Here is a 23,915-nt window from a genome sequence, read left to right as displayed (position 1 = left end):
GCTGGTAAAGAGGTGCACGGCCGCTTGTGGGCCCCGGCTGGGCGTGGGGTCTCAGCGGGCGGCACGGCCTCTCCCCAGTGTACACGTGCTCAAGGGCTGGGGTGATGCAGTCAGCACAAACCACACTCCCTCGGGCCTCAGGCCTCGCCAGGGGACCTGTGCCGCCATCCAGGACCCCCAGGTGACGCCCTGGCCTGGCAACTGTGCAGGTGTGGGCCCGATGTGCCATGTCTGGGTTGGAAGCAGGGCCCTCTCCACCGTGCCCAGGTATTTCCTGCACTGTCTGTGCAGCCCTGCGACAAGGGCAGGCCCGCGGCACCCATGCACTGGGGGGACAACAGGATGGCTGTGGGTGACCAGCCGCCAGCGCTCTGCCCACCCTGAGCGGCACGCAGCTGTGCCCAGGCCCCGGGGCCATGCCTGCCTCCGCGGCTGCTCTAGTACCCGAGGGCCAGGTTGGCGGGCCCAAGACAGGCAGGTGGGACCACGGTCTGTTCTGGGCTGGCAGCCCTGGCCTTCCCTTTCGGAAAGGAAGGTGGGGAGGGCAGGGGAGGAGGGTCCTGGAGCAGGACTTCAGAAGGCCTCCCTGCTTTCCTATCAGGAAACACATCCTGTTAGTGTCTGGCTGCTGCGGCCCAGCCGCTATTTGTTGCAGTTGGCTACGCCCTCCATCCAGCTCACAAAAAACAGCCTTAAAAACAACCATTTCCTCTCTGCTGGGGGGGCGGGGGGGACACGCGTGCGCGCATATGCAGACACACACACACACACACACACACACACACACACATGCGCTTCCCTGCAGCAGGCTCTCTGCTTTCCAGGACCGGCTGTTTCGTGGCAGAGGCACAGGGCAGGGGCTCCTGCAGCGAGAGGCCGAGCGGCTCCCAGCACAGCTCCACCGGCCCGCTCAGAGCCTGGCTGCTGGTTTGCTCCGTCGAGCCAGTTCAAAGGAGAGACGCGGCACAGATCTCCGTGCTGCCACCCACCTCTCTGGTTTCTTGTGGGGAGAAGAGGCCTCGCTTTCCAGGAAGACGGCGCACACACGACTCTGGGCTGTCGCTGGTGTCCCGGCTTCGTCCCCAGGATGGGCCGAGAGGCTGGCTGCAGCTCAGGCCTGGCTGTGCTCCAGGTGCAGGAGGGAGGGTAAGGAGGGCCCGAGGTGAGCTCACCTGCACCTGTCACGTGGGCCTTCCCGATGCCTCTGAGAATGAGCGGTGATGTCCTCTAGCAGCCCCTAGCTGGTCTCGGCTCTCCCTGGCCACAGCAGCTGACCGGGGCTGGGACTTTCTCCACGACAAGCAGACAGCACAGTGGTCAGCGATGACTGTCCAGAAACTGGTGGCCACAGCAGTGTTGGTGGCCCTGGTCTCTCTTGTCCTCAACAACGTGGCGGCCTTCACCCCAAACTGGGTATACCAGACGCTGGAGGACGGGCGCAAGCGGAGCGTGGGGCTCTGGAAGTCCTGCTGGCTGGCAGACAGGGCCCGGGGAGGGCCGAGCCCCGGGCCCCGGCCAGGGCAGGCAGAGGCACGGGACTGTGAGGCTCTGGGCTGGGGTTCTGAGGCGGCAGGCTTCCAGGAGGCTCGAGGCACCGTCAAACGTAAGTCTGCTTATTTTTATGCCTCCTTTAGGGGGGTCAGGGCCCACTAGTTCTGACAGCACAAGGTGGGCGTGGGGCATGAGTTTGGTGATGGGTAACCGGGCAGGCCCTGAGCCCCGCGCCTGGCTCCTTTAGGACAGAATTCTTCTGTGTGGGTGTGGGGCTTTTCTCTGCCTCCACACACAGCAGAGGGCAGACACATTTACCAGATCAAGGAAGATCCACTTTTCTTGGGGGAAGAGACACCCTGTTAGTGATACAATAACCAAGAAGCCTAAACACACGTGGCTGAGTTCTGACTTCATTCCACAGTTGTCAGGGTCATCGAGGCAGGACTTCCGGGAGGAGACCAGCCATGGGGGCAGACAAGGGGCTCAGGGCAGTGGCTCTGGAGAGCAGAGGCCCTCGCTGTCCTGTCCTGGCTCCGGCTGGTCACTGACGGGGGGGTCTGTTTACTGCTCTGGAAGGTGGGAACTGAGCTTTGACCGCAGGGTCAGGTTTGAGGGTGCAAGTGCGAAGGCTCACAGTAAGGCCCTTGTCACCTAACGTGTCATCTGCATGGTCACAGTGCCTGACAGGCAGAGGTTTCCCTTTGAAGCAGTGGATGAGGGTCTAACTCACAGATCGGCAGGAGACAGCTTGTCCTTTAGAGAACCAGAGGGCATAGTAGGGGCGCTGCTAACTGCTCTCACAGAGTGTCCACAAAGTCCTCAAATAGCACATGCGAGCTCTGTGCTCGGTGCGTGAGTGTCCCCACCTGCCACGTGCTTGGAGCCCTGACCCTCAAGGGGGTGGGGCTGGTGGTGTCCAATTCCACACAGGTGGAGGCTGCAGGACACACGTGCTCAGCCAAGGTCCCTGGGGGAGGCAAGCCCAGTCTGTCCACTCAGAGCCCCTTGCAGTGTGGGGCTCTTCTGTCAGGGAGGGCCTGTGCCCGCCAGCCACCCCCCCCACCTCCTTGGCAAGAAGTGCTTTCAAACTTTTCCACACACTCAAAAGCCGGTGCAGCTGAGCTTGGGTCCAGGGGGATTTGCTGGTGGAGAGCAGTGGCCTGGGGTCCTGGCACCGCACCGAGGAGTCATGAAAGCCAGTGACCCTGAATCTAGGGTGGGCTCTGCGTCACCCTGTCCCAGAGATGTCCAGCCCCTGCCCGGGGGTCACGGTCAAGCAGGTGCGCTCCCCAGGCGTCCATACCCTTTGCCCCCTTGCTGAGGCCAGGAGGATAGAGGGTCGGGATGTGTTCCGCCTCCAGAGGTGTGACCCTCCTTCCCTCCCGGCCAGCCACGTGTCCTGGCCATCCACCCGCTGTCCCTCCCTGAACACATGATAAGCTCTCTGTAGGACTTCTACAACGTCCTCACCACTGGTAACACATCTGTGGCAGCTGATCCTTCCTGAACTTCAGAGCATCAGACATTTGCTCCAACTGAGGGACACATTTATGGAAGGTTCTCGTGAGGGAGATGGAATTGCCGACACACTCCTCACCTGGTCCGTGTAGTATGAGCAGTAGGACCACGGGAGCTGTGAGCTGGGCTAATCTGCACGCTGCCCGTCCTCCCGGCGCAGGGATTCCCAACACCTTGTTTCTGGGCCCGCACCTGTCGCTTCACATCAGGCCAGCATGCAGTCTCCGGCTCTCAGGGAAAACCCCAGCCCCCTGGTGCGCTGCCACTTGGCTGGGTGGAGGGACGGGGGAGAAGGGAGTGGGTGGTGCTGGCTCAGCACTGAACACCTGTCCACACCACGCCGCAGGCTCCACAATCATCCTGATCCGTGACAGGCCTGACACAATCCATCCCGAGCTCCCCGTCTCAGGCCCCAGAGTCAGGCTGTCCTAGAGACTGCAGAGGTCCTGGCAGGGGGTGGGGCCAGCAGCCGGGGATGGTGCACATGCTTGTCTGCCCTGCCCCCGGGGTCCTGGCAGCGCTCCGTAGGCTCAGAGTCAGAGCCACCCCGTGCTCATGGAGCCAGTGTGCTGAGGGACTACCAGCTGACACGGTGAACTCAGCAGGAGGGGTCTCAAGTGACAAGGCACAGGCGGTCCTGTCCCCCAGGACCACAAGGATCTTCCTGCCTGCCGCCCTGGGCAGCGTGTGGCCATTGGAATGGTTCATGGCTCAGGTGGCTCTCCTCTGGAGGAGGGGTGGGGACTCGGCACATGGGAGGTCGTTCTCGGCTCCCTCTGGCTCCGGAGGAGACCTCACAACCCTGTCCCAGTCAGTCCTACCCTCCAGGCATTCTTCACCGATCCAGATTCCAGACATTCCATCGGGCACCCCAACCTCCTTTTCTAAAGTGAGGTTGGGGGTGAGTAAACATGTAGTTCAACCTTGGGTGCCCTGCCCTGAGGGGTGTCACGGCTCTCTGCCCCGTGGGGGGCGAGGTGTCTCACCACGGAGGCCAAAAGCACTGGGGCTGGGGTTGGGAGGGTGTGCATCACACTCTGCGCAGCCAGAGCCCTGAGCCATGTTCTCGTGGGGTGCTACTGCCCAGGCTACGCACACGGTGATGACAGCCCGTAACGCGCATGGTGATGCTCCGCCAGCCGGTCCCCTCCAGGTGACTGGCAGAGGTAGCGTGGCTCACAGGGCAGTCTTCTCAGGCAGGTGGTGGGTCTGTGGGCAGTAGTGCTTATCCTTCACCCTCCGACATCTTCACGTCCGCGGGGTTGGAGGCTGATGGGGTGGGGAATGCCACGGGGGACTGTGGGTGGCCAGGGCGTGTGGCTTGGGGTGTGTGCTCAGAGCACCAGGAAGGACACACAGCTGGGCGGAAGGGGGAGGGCGGAGTCCTGGCTCTGGGGCCAGGACCCCTCCGTGCACTTGGGTGACTTTCCTTGCCCGCATGGCCACGCTGGGGAATCTTGCACTTCCCAGGCCGGCTCTGAACCCGAGTGCCCCCACTGTGTTCACCACCCCTCGTCTCTAAGGTCACATCCACCTCCCCAGCGCGACCATCTTTGAGGGCGTCAGAACCTGTATGTGATCACATGTTGTTAAAACTAACCGCGCAGAAAACAGGATGGGAAGACCCCAGAAAGAGCGTAAGAGCGTGGCCTCCAAAGGCAGGCAGGTCAGCCAGTCCCCTGGCTCTGCAAGATGTTCAGCAGGTGGGGACTGTCATCCTCCAGCAGCCCCTCTCTGCCCTCAAGGCCACCCTGATTCCTAGTGGCCAGGCCTCTGCTGCTGCAGCCCTGCCCGTGTCAGTGCTGGCCTCAGGGAATGGCCTGGGATCCGCAAAGGGCAAGACCCCTCAGCCTCTGAAAGACAACGGGGAGGAGGAAGCTGCTCGCACGCAGTGGCAGGACGCGGTGGACCACCTCGGCTCACTCTGGGCTCCTCTGGCACGAAGCATGAAGGCCTGCCTGGCTATGGGTGACAGTCACAGACACTGTGCAGCCTGGGGCTGGGTGGGGCAAGGCCTGGAAGGCCAGGGTCCGCCCTGCTCTCCTGGCAGGGGCTTCGTGGGGAAGGGCCTGACTTCTCGGCAGGTGCGCTCGTGCAGCCTGGCGCTCTGCTATCCAGCGGGGAAGTTGTGTGTCTCCCTGGGCCCCTCGCGGCAGCAGCCCCGACTCCCCGATGTTGGCAGCGCATCTCCCGTGTGCCCAGCTCTGGGGTGGGGTGTGGGAGGGGGAGCAGGGAGCAAGGAGCCAGGGAGAGCAGGTCCGCAAGGTCCAGGGTGCAGGCGGAGGCAGGAGCTGACCACTTGTCTTCTCCCGTCTTTCTCAGTGCAGTTTGACATGATGCGTGCCTGCAACTTGGTGGCCACGGCAGCGCTTGCTGTGGGGCAACTCACCTACGTCCTGGGGCTGACGGGCCTGTCGCTGATGTCGCCCGATTCTCAGTGCTGGGAGGAGGCCATGGCTGCCGCGTTCCAGCTGGCAAGTGAGTGCTCTGCGGCCGCGGGCGGGCGGGGCGACTCTCCCCTCAGCTCTGTGGAGCTGGTCTTCTAATGTCACTGCACTCCTGAGGCTCCCCCTCCCACCTCTCACCGGGGCAGAAACAAGACAGAACATAGGGAGCACCTGGCTGTGGTTTCCACTTGCTCCCCGGGCTCCCGCCCTCTCCCACTGTAAGACACACTCCAGGCTCACCAGCTGGCTTTCCAAAGTATGTGCATCTGGTATTTTCTCTGCCCGTCTGCGGCTGATGTGGCCGGCGGCCCGGGCAGGAAGAGCCCCCACCTGACTGCCTCTGCCACGTTCCTCGCTCACGCGGGTGAACGGGGACATTAGGGTAAGCACAAGGCTCCAGCCTGGCTCATCTGCAGGCTCCATGACCAATGCCGCTTCCTGGGACCTGGCTAGGGTCAGGGGCAGGCCCTTCCTCGTGAGTGACACAACACGCAGAAGACACATTAGCGCCAGAGCAAACGCGCCTTGTCCTCGCTCCCACACCCAGCTGCCGGTGCTGCCAGAGGAGCGGGCTGGGAGGCCACAGAGCGGCCAGGCCTCGGGGTGGCAGTAGGGTGACCCGAGAAAGGGCGCAGATATGGGTGCATGGTCTCAAAAGGCTAAGAGGGCGGCAGCGGCAGCGCAAACGAGAAACAGGATTGTTCTGAGAAGTTCTGCACAAGTGGCTGTGGAAGCCACAGAAGCTATCCACGTGACTCCGGGAGCAGAGGGGCTTCTCTGCCGGCTGCCTCTCCACCATACCTGCCTCTTGCCGGCTCAATTTTTACGACTGTGGAAACCTGAGAAGTTCAGGTTTTCTGCTGTGCGCGGGGGAACATCTGGTCAGCGGTCCCATCCGGGGATGACAGGGATGACGTGGGCCAGGGTGTGGGGACGTTATCAGCCGACCCACCTGCCCCTCCCGCTGATGGAGAATGGCAGCATGTCCCAACACTCGAGGTACAGCTCCACAGACCCAGTAAAGGAAATGGCAGGAAGTCTGAAGTGAATCATTCCGGGAATAATGGCCCCCGGCCTTATCTTTCTGGAGAACGAGGCCGACAGACTGGCAGGAATTCACATGCTGGAAAGTGACCCGGGTGGGAATCAGGAATTGGAAACAGGCCTTCCTATGCCCTTTAATAGAAGGCGGGTGGTCCTGGGCCAGTCACTTCCCCACAGCCCGGTCACCCGCGGGGACTGGGAGCGCCAAGGGCCGACCAGTTTCCAGGAAAGAGAAGCTGTAGGGCCCAGGGAGCCGGACATGTGCCTTGGCTCTGTCACCTGCAGTCCATGGGAACTGGGGCAGACTGCCAGCCCGCTGGCACCTCCGTCTGTCCCCACCAGGCTGGCCCTGAGAATTAAGGAGGTGAGTGAGCTGACATCTCTGACCGCCTTGGCTGTGAATAAAAACACGGACGTCACAAAGGACAGTGACCGCTCAGAAAATCACTCCTCTGCCCTCTGCTGACCTTAGGACCATAAAGCAGAAATGGGTCCTCGGCCGCACTGAGGCTGCCCATTTGTATCACATGGGCTTATCTGAAATTACATCCCTTCCAGAAGGAAGTGGAAGATTAGGAACAGATATTCAGATATTCGGGCATTAAAGACATGAAAGGAACAGAACTGGATTCTGAAAATAGCTCCTTGCAGCAGAACAAACGGGAGTGTGGTGCTTTTTGTACGGAATTACCGGGAGAGAGACTGTGGGCTTGGCATCAAACGGACATCTTACTTCCTGCGAACCCTCATCTCAGAACAAGATAGCGCTGCTTCCAAACAACAGTTTTGAACAAACCGAGATGGGGGAGCCGTGTGTTCAGTAAGCCCGAGTCGGCTGGCAGCAACCCCGGGGTGCCCTGGGGCCTGGCGGCGTCCAGGCCAGCAGACGGGCAGAGGCCACGGGCGGCTCAGGAGCGCCGAGCGCTGGGCGGCCCCTCACCTCGCAGGCTTCTCTGAGGCGTCCCACCGGCACGCCCACAGGTCTGTTTTGCCCAAAAAGGAAATGCACTTGGGCCCTGTTTAGACTTGTTTCATTGACAAACAGTACAGAATGCAGCCGTGGGCCTTTCTTCCACCACACTGCTAATTTTAGAGTTAGGTTTTTTCCTGTGCTCCGGTCTGCTTTAAACAGTCAGGGGGAGACTGAAGGGCGCCGGGATATCCTGTCCCAGGAGAGGAAATGCCTGCTGGTACCTGTTATGCAAGTGAAACTTCAGTCCCCAGTGCCGGGGCCAGAGGGTGGGCAGTGGGGAGAGAAGGTGCTGACAGACTCACGGGGAGGCTGAACAAGCCGGAACCAGCAGGGACAGCCCCGCCCCGCCCGCCACCCTTCCCCTCGGGGCGCTGGGCCCTGTTCTTCACACCTGCTCCTGCAAAGGACCCTGTCGTAGGGCCATGGGGGCCTGGAGCTGCCGTTCGCAGCCAGGTCAGCGCCAGCCGCTCCACCGGCTTTCTTCTGCCCCGTTCACGCTGTCACACCCAGTGGCCGCTGGCTCCCTCGCACAACCTTCCAAGTGTAATTTCAATTGACCATAAAGCTGGAAACATTCCTTGCCATCCCTCATTCCACCTCCGCAAGCTGAACGTTCCCATGCCACGCCCATGTTGTCCCTGTGATGAGAGCTCCCATCTGGGCTGTGAAGGCCGGGAGGATCTGTGATGAGAACTTGCCAGTGTGGCGACCGATGAGCCGACCCCGTCCCACAGCCATGTGCCTGTACAGGCTCCTGGTCACTGGCTCTGCAGCCGGGTCCCTTGTCCTTTACTGTCATGTGTTGGACAACTTCTGCTTGTCCGAGTCCGGTCTCACCACGGGGCAAATGAAGGTGCACGCTCAGCCTGGCCCGATTTCTGCAGATGCCGCCGGGCCCTGTGTCAGACACCTAAGTGACGCCTGGAACAGATGATAGTGGACGGTGGATTTGGCAGGCAGCTTGCCTGGCGGGCACCTTGGGATGAGGGTTCTTCGCTCTGGGTTCCTGAGCATGCCCGGGGCTTTTCCTGGGGCATCTAGGCATGCAGCAGGTCCTGAGGCCCTGGACGAGCCACGCCATCCCTATGTTCTCACGCAGCTGGATGGTGGCTGCCAACCTGCAGGTGCTGGCTGCGTCACACCTGTTGCTGTGATTATCCTGACTTCGAACCCTGGCCTGCTGGGGGGGCCACAGCACAGTGTCATCACTGCTTAGGGTCAGAGCTGAGCACTCCCCACTGCACCACCAGCAGGCCTGAGGAGTGTCCCAGTGGGTGACTCCAAAATTTCCTAAGTGTGACCCTCCTGTAGCTCTTCAGGGGTTCACAGGCCCTGGGCCCTGGCTGTCGGCTGCGTAGGACTAACCAAATTTGGTCCCAGGATAACAATTTTAGGTGGGCCCATCCCATGGTTATTCAGGGCTCTGTTTGAGGGTCAAGCTGCATCTTTGAAAGGCAATTTCCTGGCCATCGCCTACGTGGCCCCAAAGCACCGTGGCCACATGCACACATTCAGGCTGGTGATGCAGCTGGCATCCCACGTGGCTTCCCGTCAATGCCTGTCGGCTGGCAGGCTCTGCCCTGTGGCTTGCCTGCAGTGGGTCCTGAGGGCCAGGCTTCTCCTCCGTTCCCTCCTCCAGACCCGCTCCCCTCGACCTCACCAGGGCATCCAGGGCCCCCCAGGGGTGTTCCAGGATGTGCCCACCTATGTCTGGGTCACCTAGGGCACTGAGGAGAAGTCCAGTCGCCTCTGTGATGTCGCAGTGGGGTCCTGGTAGTCCAAGTGCACCACCTGCTTTATAACCTGGCTTTGGCTCTGCTGGTGACAAACCTACTGAGGTATGCTTCTCCTGCCTCTCAAGTGTCCAGCTTTACACTTTATCAGCTCTGATCTCAAGTGACCCCTCACCTCCATCTTTGCAGAAGTTTAGCCCTGGCTCCTTGTCAATCATCCGAGTGACACTGCAGCATGCCGAGACTCACGGTTCTTTCTGAAGTGCGATCACAACTGAAAACTGGTTTAGTTCAACTACAAACATACAGCCAACTCACCAGAGGCCTCTGCTTGGCATCATTCTCAGTACCTTTGAGGCGGCAGCAGGCTCTCCTTGGGAACCCCCTTGCATGACTCACCTCCTCTGGGGAGGCTGACCAGCAGCCTTGAGCTCACACCACACTCCCAAGTGAGGGAACTCACAGGTGTGCAGCTCTGGCCCTCACCCCTTCATCGCTGGCACGTGGCACCCAGAGAGCCGTCCCCGCACACACGTCCCACTGCCAGAAGATGCCAACTGGAGCTAGTCTGCTCCCAGCTTGGCCCTCCTCCTGGCATGAAGCCTCCCAAGCTCCAATGGGATGACTGTAGGAGAAGAATCACTGTAGAAGCTCCTGGGGTCTCCATCTCTGGCTGCTTCTCTCTGTGTCTAGAGGTCATGATGTTTTTTCTTATGATGGCAAAACTTACAAACATACGAAGTACTCTGTGGCCCTGAGAATGCTCATGTCATCAGCCCTCGTCGGGTAGTCGGGTTGATGAGCTGCAGGTGTCTTGGTGTCTCATGAGCTTGGCGTTTCATAGGCTCAGAGATCTTCTCATAGGAACACACAACTTTCACAATAAGGTGGGACTCAGCTTGGTCTGGACGACATACTTTTCTTTGGTGCCTGCTTCCTCAGCGCCGATCTGCACCCCAACCACACCCTGCGTTATTCCCTTCACTTCCATGTCCTCTGTGCTGCTCAGAGTGACAGCATGTCAGGCAGCACTTGGGAGCTCGAGCTCTGTGGAAACATGCCAGATCCGCTGTCCCTCGAGCTTTTCCTTTCCCAGAATCCCTCCCTCTGGGAGGAACACGAGGAGAATCACCTTGCTGCTCACAGGTGCTGGGACATCCCAAGCACGGCCATGCCCCAGTCTGCTCTGTGAATACTCTGGAAGTGGTCATGACACCTGAGTACAGGTGCAATGCAAGGCAGACACGCTGTGTGAAGGCTCAGGGTTCAGCCCCACGGTCTCTCCTTGGACCACCTGCGTGTGCTTGACCGTCACTCCAACAGGAAGCCCTGTGACAGGCACTGAAGCCCTCGGAAGCAGGCAGGAAGGAAGCGAGAGGAAAGGGACACTCTGCAGGCTGAGCTGTGATTCACAGCGCCCGTGTGGCCAGCTCACAGGAAGGGGCTGTTTGCTTTGGAAACAGAAATTCATGAGGATGGAGTTGAGTCCACAGGCCGAATTCAGGGTGTTTGCTCAAAGTCTCCCCTTGTATTTGCTGCTGGACAAAACGAACATCACTGGAAAGTCTTAGGAGAGAAGTCTCTGGGATAATTCTGAGGGGGTCTCCACACCAGGATCCCAGAGACGGGCAAGCCTGAGGTTTAAGGCAGCCTGGCCTGGGTCTGCTTCCTACAGCCATCCTCTCTCCCCCAGCAGGAGAATTTCATGAAGGCAAACAGCAAGAAGATTGTCTATATAATGGCAATCACCCAGTGCCAGGGTGGAGGCTGGAGGCTGGAGGCTGGAGGCAGTCAGCTAGGCCATGGGCCTGAACATGTTGCTGCTTGTCAGTGTGTCTGCGGGTTTTCACTGCTGACACACAGCACACATGAGAGGTCACACGAGAGGTCATCGTGTTCCACATGTCTGTGCAGTTCCCACTGCCCTCAGCGGCCTGGGTGGCATCCACCTGTCCCTGCACGGCCTTGACAGGACATCCACCTGCGGAGCCAGGGCTCTTCCTGTAGTTCCACGCCTGTGCCACTGTTCTAGTAGGTCCCTTGTATCTTCTTGGTGAGGAGAGGCTTTTCCTAAATATATATATTTTTAATTTTGGGGAATCAAGCCCTTTCTGTGACCACATGTGTTCTAAGTCGAACAGAAACAAAACAAAAGCCAACACTAGTCTTAACACAGAATAGGCCACGTAAATGTGAATTTTTTTAAACCTTTTTTTCACACAAGGATGCAGAGCTCAGCTTTCTTTCCCACTTCTAGAAAAAGAGCGAAGTAAGGTGCAGCCTCTGAACCAGGCCAGAGAAATGAGACGCACCCTAGGCTGTGCTCAAAACCTGCCCAGGGCCACCTACTGCCAGACGGCCAGTTGTTCTCCAGACAGACAGATTCTCTAAAGCTCTGTCTGTCAGGCTCCATCACCTTGCGGGATGTAGGTAGCTACCTCAGCTTGTTTGTGCACCTGTGAATTCACATTCTTTCATCGATCTACCACCCCCTTGAACGTTCTTTCATGTTTAATACAAAATATCTTACTCTCAACATGGAAGCAATGACATGCTCTGATACCCGAGTCCGTGCATATTGCAGGCAATAGAGCCACACATAAGGGAGGAAGTAATAAACAGACTAAGACGGCAACAAAATAATAGCCTACCCTGTGTTCAGAAATATTCCATTATATGATACTGATCTTTAGAAGATAAGAAACAAGACAATTAAGTAACAGTGTGGTGCTGGTGAAAATAGGTGCATCCCACATCTTGCCTGTGGACAGACCCTTGTGTGGGCCCGAGGTCCCTCTGCCACTCGGGGCTGGGACGGTGAGTGGCGCTGAATGGGGTTCTGGAAGCTGGCAGCTGCTCTGCCCACATGCTTTGTGGCCTGGTCCCATGAGCTAACATTTTCACTGCCTGGAGTTCAGAGTGTCCATACGACAGGGTCTCTTGGTGTCAAAACCCAGCTGACACCATTCCCCATCAGTGTCTACACAGGCCTGCCCCACTATGCTCCCTCGCCTGTGCTCCTCCACCTGTGCTCACCACACTGGACCTGGGTGCCTCCGTTACCTGGAGCACCACCCTGTGGGGATGAATTTCATCTTCACCACTCCAAGAAGAATGTCAGTTCCCCAAGGACGGGTCAAGCATGCCTTTGCCGAGCACATGCTAGGAGCCCTCCCGTGGAGAGTGAGTAGCTCTGCTGAGCACATGAGCATGGAAACCAGAGAGCAGTGTGGGAACCTGCACATCCTGCTGCGGCTCCAGCACTGAGCGACACAATCATGGCTAACAGGCCCTGTCCGCCTGATGGCCTTGGTCACTATAAAGCTGCTGTTCATCACATCTCCTTCCCCAGAGGCCCACACTGCATTCATCTTGCTACCCTGGGATCTATCTGGGTTTCTCTCAAGTAATTCACTAGGTGATTCCTGGACAACCCTTTGGGAGGCCAAGCTGGATGGGGGGCCACCCTCCAGCCACAGGAACGCCAATGGTGGAGACTGAGCTGGGGCAGCCTGACTGGTGACTGGACGTCCAGGCCAAGTGCTGTCGGCAGCCTTCCTCCCCAGGGCTGGTTAAATGTGGGGGCAGCAGCAGCAGCAAAGACCCAGAGAGGATGGAGCTTAGCATCCTGGAGGAGCAGCAAGGTGGCCAGCATGGCCACACCGTGACACAGATGGAGATGGGAAGCCACAAGTGGTGGGGGCAGAGATTCGAGGCCAGGCAAAGGCACACAGCTGACGGCGCCCCACACCTGGGTGACACAGGGGCATTCTCCCTTCTGCCAAGCAAGGGTGCGCAGCCCCCTCCAGCTGCAGGCCCGCTCTGCACCGCTCTTCACAGAGAGGTCCCTATGACCATGACAGACTTCCCGGTCCCCTGTATATACTCGGCAGTGCGGTCAGCTGACCCCCATAAGCTGCAGGGCTGAGGAGAGGCTGTCCACCTTGCACTCGGCCTCCATGCCCCCCACAACCGATGATGTTGCAGAATTGGGGCTCAGGCCGCATATCAGATTTTTAAATGTTCCTGTAACCCGACAACCCCAAAGGATGCTTGGCCGCCATTGGGGTGACTTCCTTCCCACTGCTCTGGTCTCCATGGCTGCTGCCCTGCTGGCATCCTCCCTCCGCTAGGCCAGGCTCCCTGCCCGGAGGCTCCTGCCAGCCTTGTGGTGAATGCCTGTCCCCCAGTCCGCGCCTCCTTGCTGCGACCTCAAGCCCGGGCAGCAAGCTGGCAGGCTCTCATGCTGTTCCCTGCCCTCCTGTCCTGCTGAATCTTGCTGACACAGGCACAACGAGCTCCTCGGCTAACCAAAAATGCCCGAGGACACAGAAAGATGAGGGAACACACAAAGTATTTTCATTTTCATGGCACAACAGACTGTAACTCCCTTCTCCATGAATGTAAAACTTGGTGCCACAGAACTGTGAGCAAGGGACATGCTCTTCACTGGGAGAGAGAGAAATGCCAGGAGCTTCCTTTTGTCAATGTGCGTGACAAGAAGAATTAGTTATTTTTAACAGAAACAAAAAATATCCAGAAGCTTTCTGAGTGTAAAAAGCTGCACAAAGGACTGCAGAGCATTAAGAGGGAGATTAGTCACTGCCGCTGTTGTTTACCACACGATTGAGGTGGATAAATGTTTAATTCATACTTTCTGGAAGGTGCAGTGACGATGAGACTGTACCGCTTGTGCTGTGGAAGCTCAGGCCTCCTCCACCCCTCACTCCCGCACTAATTTATAACAGTTTCCAGAACCACAAGCTGGCACCACTGTGGCCCAGCTCTGGGGCCACAGGGGTCGTGCATGATCTGGTTTCCTGAGGAAAGCAGGGGAGGCCGTGGGGAACAGAGGGACCAGCATGAACAGACAGACGGATGTCACAGTGCAGGGCAGGGGGAGGGACTGCAGTGAAAGGCTGCCCTGGCCAGAGCCCAGAGCAGGGGAAAGGGACAGTCCAGCTGGAGGGCTGTGTCTGGACCACTGTGACAGACTCTGTCCTTTTCAGGTACCCTGAGTTCCAAGAGACATCTCCCCCCAGGTCACCACCGCAGAAGGTGGGGTGCTGCTGGAGAAGATGGGCCCCCTAGGCTTCCCTGGCCTCTGCTTCTGCCCGGCCCCCTCACCCTCGCCAGCCAGAGCTCCCGCTCGGCACTGCGCCTCCTTCCTGCCTAGTCCGGCTCTTCCTGGCTGAGGGGTTGGAAGGCTGCCTTGGACCAGCCTCCTGCGCAGTGGGACGGTGGGGCCTCTCTTCTCTCCCAGTCGGGGCTCCCAGCCCAGACTCAGCCCTGAACTGTATCAAACATCAATGTCCTGTTATCCTAGCCGACAGGTCCTGGGCACGAAATCCTGGGTTTCCTATTGTAAGAACTAATAAACTGTGAAAGGAAATGACACCGTGGTGCTATGTGCTAACAACGTGAGCAAGCCGTGCTCACTGAGGTCCGCTCGGGACTCTGTCTGCAGTCAGAAGAGAAGGCTACAGAGAGAAATCAAGCAGGGGGAGGAGACGTGGGGGTGTGAGGGAAAGTGTAGGACCAGGTACAGGGTGCGGAGGTGAGAGGACGCAACAGCAGGAGACCTGGATGTGCCTGCAGCCCCGGCGTCTGCCCCTCCCCAACGTGGGCGCTGGGTGCACCAGAGTATGGAGAGAAAATCTCTATCTGCTCTAGCCGTGAACAGTAAGAACAGGACTGAGGTAGATATTGATCTGAGCTGTTTCTAGGTAAGATTTAGATAATTCCTGAATCTACTTTCACTTGAGTGAATTAAGCACTTAGGTGAGCCTGTGAGGAGCTCACACAGAGCTGCTGCTGGGTTCGTCTGGAGGTGAGGGACAGGCAGCAGCAGTGTCACCTCCCTGAGGAAGGTGGCTAAGAACACAGCCCAGCCCTGGTGGACCAAAGGGAGAGCACGCTGGGATTGGGCTGTTTTCTCACGGAGTGCCTCCCAGATATTGTTCTGTGCCAGGAGTAAGTAGACATACGCTGTCCCTCCACAGCCACCCAAAGGTCACAAAAGCCCACAGAGACCCAATGCAAGGCAGCTCGACGCTGAAGCACAGCCCGGAGTTGGGCCACCACCGCAGGGCCTAACAGAGGTAGAGGCAGGAAGAAATGGGAGCTGCGCCTCTGTAGGGCTCTACAGCCAGTTTGCTGGCCTCCTGGCTCCAGGTAAGGCTTTCTGAACACTCCTCTCTCGTTTGCAGGTTTTGTCCTGGTCATTGGGCTGGTGACATTCTACAGAATCGGCCCATATACCAACCTGTCCTGGTCTTGCTACCTGAACATTGGCGCCTGCCTTCTGGCCACCCTGGCAGCTGCCATGCTCATCTGGAACATTCTTCACAGGAGAGAGGACTGCATTGCACCCCGGGTGATTGTCATCAGCCGCTCCCTGACTGCGCGGCTTCGCCGTGGGCTGGACAACGAGTATGTGGAGTCACCATGCTGAGGGCTGCTGGGGAGAAGCCTGCTCCGGACTTGATCATTATAACCCGACAGCACAGAGACCGAAGGGCCGTCAGCTGTCTGTGTGGGCGATTCGTATGGTTTCCTATATATACATGTACGATACATAGCTATGTTTACTATATTATATATAAATATATTACGTGGTTATATATTGCCTGCGCCATCCTCCTTCTGATATACCTATGACTCAGCTTCACTTTTGCGCATATTCCAAGGAGGAGACCAGTGCCTGAGGTGTATGGACAGCGGTGGCCAGCTCACTCTGCACCTTGGTCTCGGATTAATTTATTCTGTATCTGCTGAGCAGTGAGTCTTTGGTCATATTTACTTTGGTAAAGCAAAATACTTGGGGAGATTTTCTAGAACTGTCTGTGATCTTCCTCGAGTGACTCAGAATCTACAACCAGAAGGTTACAGCTTTATGACAGGATCGTGTTAGTAATGTCTGTTTTGCTCCTGATTATTTTTCTAAGTTAAAATAAAATGTAAACTTCTCACTATTGCATAAAACTTGTGTTTTATCCATCACACTGCCACATGGGTGAAAAGAATTTGGTCTATTTTACTGTCATTTTTGTGGGTTGGCAGGAAGAAAAGGCTTGAAGCATTTTTCAAGACCTGGTGGGAACATAGCTGTGGGTCACTCATGCCCTTACTCACGTTTCCATTCGACCAAGTCTCTGAAGCCCATGTTCCTACAGACTGAACACTGTGGCCGAGTGACAGCAGACCAACAGCTGGCAGCGTAAGAGGGGAAAATGTCTATTTGTTTAAAGAAAATTCAGAGACTGTTGTATGTTTTTCCCCTATAAAAATCTTCAACCTGGGCAACCTGGGTGGCTCGGCGGTTTAGCGCCGCCGTCGGCCCAGGGCGTGACCCTGGAGACCCGGGATCCAGTCCCACGTCGGGCTCCCTGCATTAGAGCCTGCTTCTCCCTCTGCCTGTGTCTCTGCCTCTCTCTCTCTCTCTCTCTCTCTGTGTCCCTCATAAATAAATAAAATATTTTTAAAAAATCTTCAACCTAGCTTCAGCCGAATGCTGGGCAGTGTACAGAGGGCCTTCGTGATACTACATGGGTTCCAAACAACCCTGGTCCTAAATCTGGAAGAGGGGAATCAGCTATAACGCCCCAGGTAGAACGCAGAGCATTGAAAGCTGTATCTCAGGGGCTCAAAGCCAGCCCCACCCCCGAGAACCCTGACACTGCCTCAGCACATCTGTGAGGACAGTCTGCGCCCCCGCACCTGCCTGGACGCTTCCTGGATGCTGCAGTGCTTGGCCCCGCGCCACCTGGTGACAGTGATCACCAGGAACGTGGCACCGGGGCCCGTGGGTCAGATCCTAGGCCTGCTGGCTGCCTCCCCCACATGAGGCTGCCTCCCACTAAGAAGCGTTCAGCCTTGCTGCTCTCAGCCTCCCAGAGAGTGCGAAGTGGTCAGCGTGGAGCCTGTCTCTAGTAAGAACAGTGGATTGGGATTGGTGTTTTAAAAAACATAAAGAATTGAGAATGACTGAAGAGCAGCTACAACCTGACCATTTATAATAAACTCATCACATGCTGTAGAAATAACCAGATTATGTCTGATATCAGCACACTCAAGTCTGACCTTTCTCCCTCTGAGCTGCTTCTCCCGATTCTGAATCACATGCTAAAAAAAAAATAGTCTTTTAAAAGAGTAATGAAGTATTTAGGATACGCCGTTTCATAGTACTATGTTTAGAACCATCTGAGAGTACACGACAGTATTCAAGTTGACCCTGTGGTCGATCACAGCCTCTGTTTATATCACATGAAAAGCGACCAGAGGAAGGCTGGGCTGTGCATCCAGACACCTCCCAAACTAAGAGTCCTCTTGTCCACATCCACCACCAGTGTGCAAAAGGCTCTTCCCACACACAAGGTCTGGCCTCACTGTTTTAGAAAAAAGACGAAGGACTAGGGCTGCCGTACTATTCTGAAAGGTGCTTCAATGTTACAGAAACCATCACTGCCAAGGAGGGGCCACCTCCTGGTGGGGCAGGAGGGATGCCTGTTTCAGGTGACTGAGTTTCTCATCTCTTTCTTCTCATTTTAGTTTTATTCTGCAATAATTTTTCTATCCTTTGGAGATTAAAATCTGTCAAATGCTCTTGAGAGGAATTGCTGAATTCTCTCAGGAATGGAGGGGAGACTGCTTGTAGACAGCCTGTGGGTAAGAACTTCTTTCAGAAAAAGGGTGCCTGGGTGGCAGAGTCAGTTTCGGCTCAGGTCATGATCTCAAGGTGTGGGGGTCAGACCCAGTCAGGCTCCGCAGTCAGCGGGGAGTCCGCTTCGCCTCTTCCTCCCCCTGCTTATGCACACACATGCTTTCTCTCTCTCTCTCAAATAAATAAATAGGGACACCTGGGTGGCTCAGTCATTTGAGCATCTGCCTTCAGCTCAGGTCATGATCCTGGGGTCCTGGGATAGAGCCCCACATTGGGCTCCTTGCTCAGTGGGGAGCCTGCTTCTCCCTTTCCCTCTGCCCCTCCCCTGCTCATTTGCTCTCAGATAAACAAAACTTTAAAAGAAGTCTTTTTAAAAATTCCTTTTAGAAAAAATTTTTCTCTTAGAGAAATTTTTTTAAAAGATTTTGTTTATTTATTCATGAGAGACACAGAGAGAGAGGCAGAGACACAGGCAGAGGGAGAAGCAGGCTCCCCGCAGGGAGCCCGACGTGGGACTCGATCCTGGGACCCAGGGATCATGCCCTGGGCCGAAGGCAGATGCCCAACCACTGAGGCGCCCAGGTGTCCCACTTAGAGCAATTTTAATTGCATTTTCACTGTACTGTTTTGAGTGTTTGGTATTCAAACCTTCCTGTTTAGTAGCAACTATTCCCAGAGGAACAGGTATTACAAATATTTAGCAACCACAGAACTTTCCACTAGGAAGAATCCAGAACACTTTACAATAAATGAAACAAAAAAACAGCAGCCCAAAAGACTCGGATCCCCGAGAGGAGAACCAGGATCACGTGCTCCGTCCGCCCCGCCGCGCTGCCGTAACACACCTGCTCTGCATCATAACATGCCAAAGCTGCCGTGGCGTCCCCATGTGTCGCAGTGTTTCCGTGGGTGACAAACCATGAAATATACCATGACAGACTCACACAAGACTTACTGATTCTCAGAACCTCGTTTGGAGGGGAGAGAGACACAAAGACTCTCTCAAGCCATCCCAGTGAGCAGAGTCCTCACCTTTTGATGAGTTTGATAGATTTGAAAGCTTCATCCATGTCTCCGACAGCGACGAAGAAACTGAACTGAAGCATGGCATCCCGAGTGGGCTTATCGCAGCCCTCCAGCCCGATGAAGTCTCGCAGTGGCCTCCTGCCCACGCACGGGCACCCTGAGTCCACCTGGTCTTCTCTGTCTGCTTCTCCTGGCTGAATGACAAAGGCCACACCATTAGTTGTCAGCTCACAGAAGGAGAATGCCTACGCTAAGCTGCTGCCTCGGGAGCTATGTCAGCCTTGGGTCTGTCTGCAGGCAGGCATGGATGAACTGACCCTGCCAAATGCTGCACGAGTGTGTGGGCATTCGAGGTCATCAGAGCCCAGGCTCCAGGCTCAGGCTGCAGGAGAGCGCAGGCTGTCCATGGGTAGGGACCCGTGTTCAGCCTCTAGCTCACTCAGGCTACCTTCTCAACAGGCATGAAATGACTCTGCAGACGCCCCCTTCCCAGGGCTGTTCTGAAGCCTGGAGAGAAGTTTCACGACCCACTTGGACACTCTCACACAGCCTCAGAGTCTTGCAGTTAAGTGACCCAATATGATTTCAGGTAGAATTTTCCAAACCAATAACCTGTATTAGTAGTGTGCCCTCCCTGATGTTTTTCAAAGAATCAACCTAGTGCCCTGCTCCCCAAACAGGCATATGAAGAAGAAGAGAGCTTCTAGCCCAGGAAAACATACTCCTGTGCTGGCCAGCCAGCCTCGATGCTGTTTTCTATCCAGCAGCCTGAATCCAGCCTACTGGGAGGACCCGTGCACCCATCCTCCTCAACTTCTGGTCCCTTCCCCCTGCTGGGTGCTGGTCTCCTCTGGACTGGAGTCCCCACATACCACCCTGTCTCCTGCAGCACCTGCCTTTCCCTATGCAGGTTCTGCTTCCTGCTGTAAAGGGGGGGTCATGGTCACTCCTTGGACCCAGCTTCCCCAGCACGTCACTGGTCTGGTGGGATATTGGCTTATAAGCATATGTTTGGTCTTCCAGATAACCAAATAGATATTTCTCACATGCACTCAGTCTTTACCACTGGTTCATGGCTCACAGCCAGGAGAAGGGCCACAGAGGTGCCTTCTGTTCTGTGACTGAAAATGACTTTGGGGCTCCACCCAAGGCAGGGTGGGCTGCCAGGATGACCAACCTCTCATCAGAGGGCTCAAGTTTCAGGCTCACCCCGACCTCCAGGGAGGGGACAGCCCCCCCACCCCACCCCAGGTTGAATCCATTGCCAATGACCAATGACTTAGTCCATCAGGACTACGCAGTGAAGCCTCCAAAAAGACCCAAAAGGACAGGGTTCAGAGAGCTTCCAGGTAGCTGACCACCTGGAGGTGTGGGGGGAGTGGCGCCCGGAGACCCCTGGGAGCTCTGTGCCCATCCCAGGCCTCGCCCTGTCTATCTCTTCATCCAGCTGTAGATTCGTCTCCTCTATTCTACCCTCCGATAAACCGATAATGTGAGCCTGAGCTGCTCTAGCCCAACTGGAAGGGGCTCTAGCCCCCAGAGGAGGGGGCCCTCCACTGTAGCCTGTGGTCAGAAGCACAGGACTGGGGACTGGCATCTGGGGTGGCGGTGGGGGCAGCTGGGTAGGGCCGAGCCCCTCATCTGTGGGGCTGATGCTGTCTCCGGGTGGACAGTGTCAGGACTGAGTTGATCATGTTGAGCACAGAGCTGTAGATACAAGTGTTAAGTCACTATGTTGTGCACCTGAGGCTAATACAGTATCATATGTCAACTGAGCTGTACTTCAAGGGGAAGAAAAAAAGAACTGAGTAGAATTGTCAGGAACTCAGCTGATATCTAAGTGATAGCGGAGTCTTACATGGTGTGGCAGGGGAACCCCTCGCCACGGTGGAATCAGGCCCAGGAACCCCAATCTCCCCCTTGCTGCTGCTGTGTGTCCCGTCTCACTCTCAGTTCCCAGCAGCCCCCATCTCATGCCTCCGTCTGACGTTCACCTGCAGTCCCCAACTTTAGGATGCACTAGACCTGGGCCTTAAAACACTAGTAGGATCTGTCAGACCCAGGTATGGATGGCAAGACTCTTGCAGGCAGGGTGGAGCATAAGGACATGGGGCAGCCCACAGTCTAGGTGGCTTGAATACAGGGCTCATGGATAAACATTAGCAGGGTCATGTCAGAGGGAGGCTGAATGCTGCAGAGCTTGCAAGGCAGAGGCCTGCTTCCATCAGGTCAGCCATGCTGGGGATCTGATCAGAACCTGGCCCACTGTGGCCACACTTGGGGATTCTCACAAACAGGAGAGTCTGTGGGTCACCTGCCACGTGCACTCGCCGCTGCCCTCGATTTGGAGCCTCATCTCTGAGAGAAGGGCCCTCACTTGGGGACCCTAGGTGGTCAGACTTGTGTCCAGACCCCTGAGTGTGCAGGTGGGGAACCTCTGGACATGGTTCTGAGGGCCCTGACTACAGGTCAGTAATCTGAAGAAGGCAGGTTTTAAAGACACACAACGCTTCCTGGCTACTTGTTACAAGCACATCAGAGGTAGAATTAATAAGACTTCCTATATTGCTGACCCAGGGAAATAAACTACTTCTGGCATCACAAACATCAGGTGACAGCTGCTCCTGCCACAGTCTGAGCCAGGATGAGGGCGCTGCTGAGGGATGTGGGCTTGCTGCTTCTGCACAGGGGCCGCTGCAACATCAGGCTCCCCACCAAGCTTGGTACCCGAGGCTCGTGAGCAGAAAGGGCCCGTGTGCAGGCAACTGCAGCTCAGAACACATAAAAACAGACCTTGGGAAGATGGCAAAGTCGAGGGACAGATGGTCATTGGGGCATGGTGCTGACAGCTGTGCCCCATGCACAACCCCTCTTGAACCAGGAGGATGGTGGATGCACATAGGTGGCCAGAAGGAGAAGGGAAAGAGAAGGCCCGTCGGCATCTGGAGAAACCAGTCTGTGAAGGGAAAGTCAAGGGGAAACTCCACAGAAAGGACCTTATATGCTCTTTCATACCCTTCTGAGTTCTCAAGCCAAGGAGAAATGAAAGCACCTAAGGAGCACTAAGTAAGAATGAGGTCCAGACACATGGCAGCCTGATGGCAGGGGCAGCATGACGGCAGGGGCAGGAGGACAGAGCCACAGCACCACACAGCCTGGTGCCAGGATGCTCACACACCAAGGGTCCGTGGTGATGCGGAGGCCAAGCCCACGCAGGCACAGACCTGAGGCACAACCTAGCCGGGAGTGTGCACGTGTGTGCTGAGAACCCCATCTGCCGCAACTAAACACACACGTGTGTGTGCAATATGCTCCTGAGAGGCCACATGCCAGCCCATCCCCAGTGGCCACCTTTGCATCGTCACTCGTCCCGGGATGTGCCACATCAGCACTTCTCTGTCTGCACGGCAGAGCCAAGTCTTGAGAGTTTCCTGACCTGGAAACCTCATAACTGCTGGAGTTTCAGGAAACAAATGAGAGCAGATGGTTTGCCTCGCTGAACGGGAGGGGAGCAGTGGCGCCCTGGAAGCCCCAGGAGACCCCTGCTGACCCCTGGCCAGAGGGGAGAGGACCCGAGAACACAGCCCTGCACTCGCGGGGGTCTCACCTTTCTTGTGAAGTAATAATGAGGCGCTTCGATCCCCAGAAGATTCTGGTAGGCGGGAGGCCGTGGGAAGCTGTCCTGAAGCAAGAAGCCATGCTCTTCCGTAATGAAGAAGGACAGAATCAGCACGTCCGCCTGCGAGAGAAGGGAAACACTGTTGTTTCTAGTTTGGCGATAAATTTTCTAGTTTGCATCTAATTCCTGTTTCCATGCCAGCATGTTTACATACAATAGAGAAAAAAGGATGAGCACATGAACTTCCCCCTTCTGGAAGGATGTGCCTCATGCATCTGAGAGCTGCTAGACCCTTCTCATTGATGGAGTTTCTTGCAGCAAAAACTAAATTGTTCCCATCCCAGTTCAAAGTTTTCCTGTTCAGGTCCTTGACTCTGACTTAAAAATCGACAATAGCAAAGGCGCTCTTGGGAGATTCAGTCAGTTGAGCGTCCGACTGTTGATTTTGGCTCAGGGCATGATCTCCGGGTTGTGTGACTGAGCCCTCCCGCCTCGGGGCTCCACACCCAGCAGGGAGTCTGCTAAGAGTCTTCCCTTCTCCTGCTCGCACTCTTTCTAAAAAGAAATAAATCTTAAAAAAAAAAAAATCAACAATAGCAGAGAGATTCTCTCCCCTGCTTTCAAGGGAGAGGGGTTACAGAGCCGAGAGGCCGGGTGCCCTGCTGGGGCCTGCTGCGTGCCATTTGGAGCTACAGCACCATCCATAGCGCCTTCTGAAGGGAACGAGCAGGTGGTCAAGGACGCCAGAGCCTTTCCCTGCTGTGTGAATTCTTGCAACTGCCCATCATCCTCACAAGAGCCCAGAAGAGGCATCTGATCAGAGTGCCGCGAAGTGCCCACATCGCTTGCCGGGGGTCGCCACCCTCTACCCTGAGAAAACTCTGCACACGTCTGCTTCCCCGATTCCAGTCACAGAGATGTCACCTCTGTGCGTTTTACCACTCTGTCAGAAGCAAGGAGTGGATCTGCTTCTGAGAGTCTCAGGACATGGACACTGACTGCCGATAATCTTGGGGCTCCCATTCTCACCACGCTGGCAGGGAGACAAGTCTAGCTATTGTTAGTGGGCTGGCTGCCTTGCTGCCTTGCTGGGAACCTACTCTAGCTCGCTCCTGGAGCAAGGTCATCACATGGAGGCACAGCCAGCCACTGGGCTTTCCCAGGGAGCACCAGACGTTTCGAGCACATGTTTGGAGAATATTGGGAGTCCTGGGCCCCACAGCGGTAGGCATGCCCTGCAGAGCCGGGGAGTCTGGTCAGGGTGGAGCACAGGGATGGGGACAAGGAGGCCGATGCAGTGGGACTCAGCCTCAGTGGAGGGAAGAAGAAGAGTCGGCTGACTCAGTCCCAGGACACACCCTCACCATGGCTTAGCTCCGTTAACTGTTTTGGTAGCGGG

General features: G+C 56.4%; 2 protein-coding genes across 5 annotated transcripts in view; one reads left to right on the top strand and one right to left on the bottom strand.

Annotated features, from left to right (window-relative positions):
- Positions 1-23,915, bottom strand: part of IFT140 (intraflagellar transport 140) — an 80,320-nt gene that overhangs the window by 17,829 nt on the left and 38,576 nt on the right. For all 4 annotated transcript variants that reach the window (XM_038540823.1, XM_038540824.1, XM_038540822.1 and 1 more), the window contains 2 exons: positions 22,505-22,636; positions 18,904-19,091 (listed from right to left, as the gene is read on the bottom strand). In XM_038540823.1, the coding sequence (XP_038396751.1) occupies positions 18,904-19,091; positions 22,505-22,636 (320 nt within the window). The remainder of the gene's footprint in view (positions 1-18,903; positions 19,092-22,504; positions 22,637-23,915) is intronic.
- Positions 743-16,188, top strand: TMEM204 (transmembrane protein 204). Its single transcript, XM_038540829.1, has 3 exons — positions 743-1,603; positions 5,335-5,490; positions 15,419-16,188. Exons 1-3 carry the CDS (start codon positions 1,324-1,326, stop codon positions 15,661-15,663), a joined length of 681 nt encoding a protein of 226 aa, XP_038396757.1. The 5' UTR covers positions 743-1,323; the 3' UTR covers positions 15,664-16,188.

Source organism: Canis lupus, chromosome 6 (assembly GCF_011100685.1).
Source record: "Canis lupus familiaris isolate Mischka breed German Shepherd chromosome 6, alternate assembly UU_Cfam_GSD_1.0, whole genome shotgun sequence".
In the NCBI taxonomy this organism is placed as follows: Eukaryota; Metazoa; Chordata; class Mammalia; order Carnivora; family Canidae; genus Canis; species Canis lupus.
This window is presented reverse-complemented; position numbering and strand designations above follow the sequence as displayed.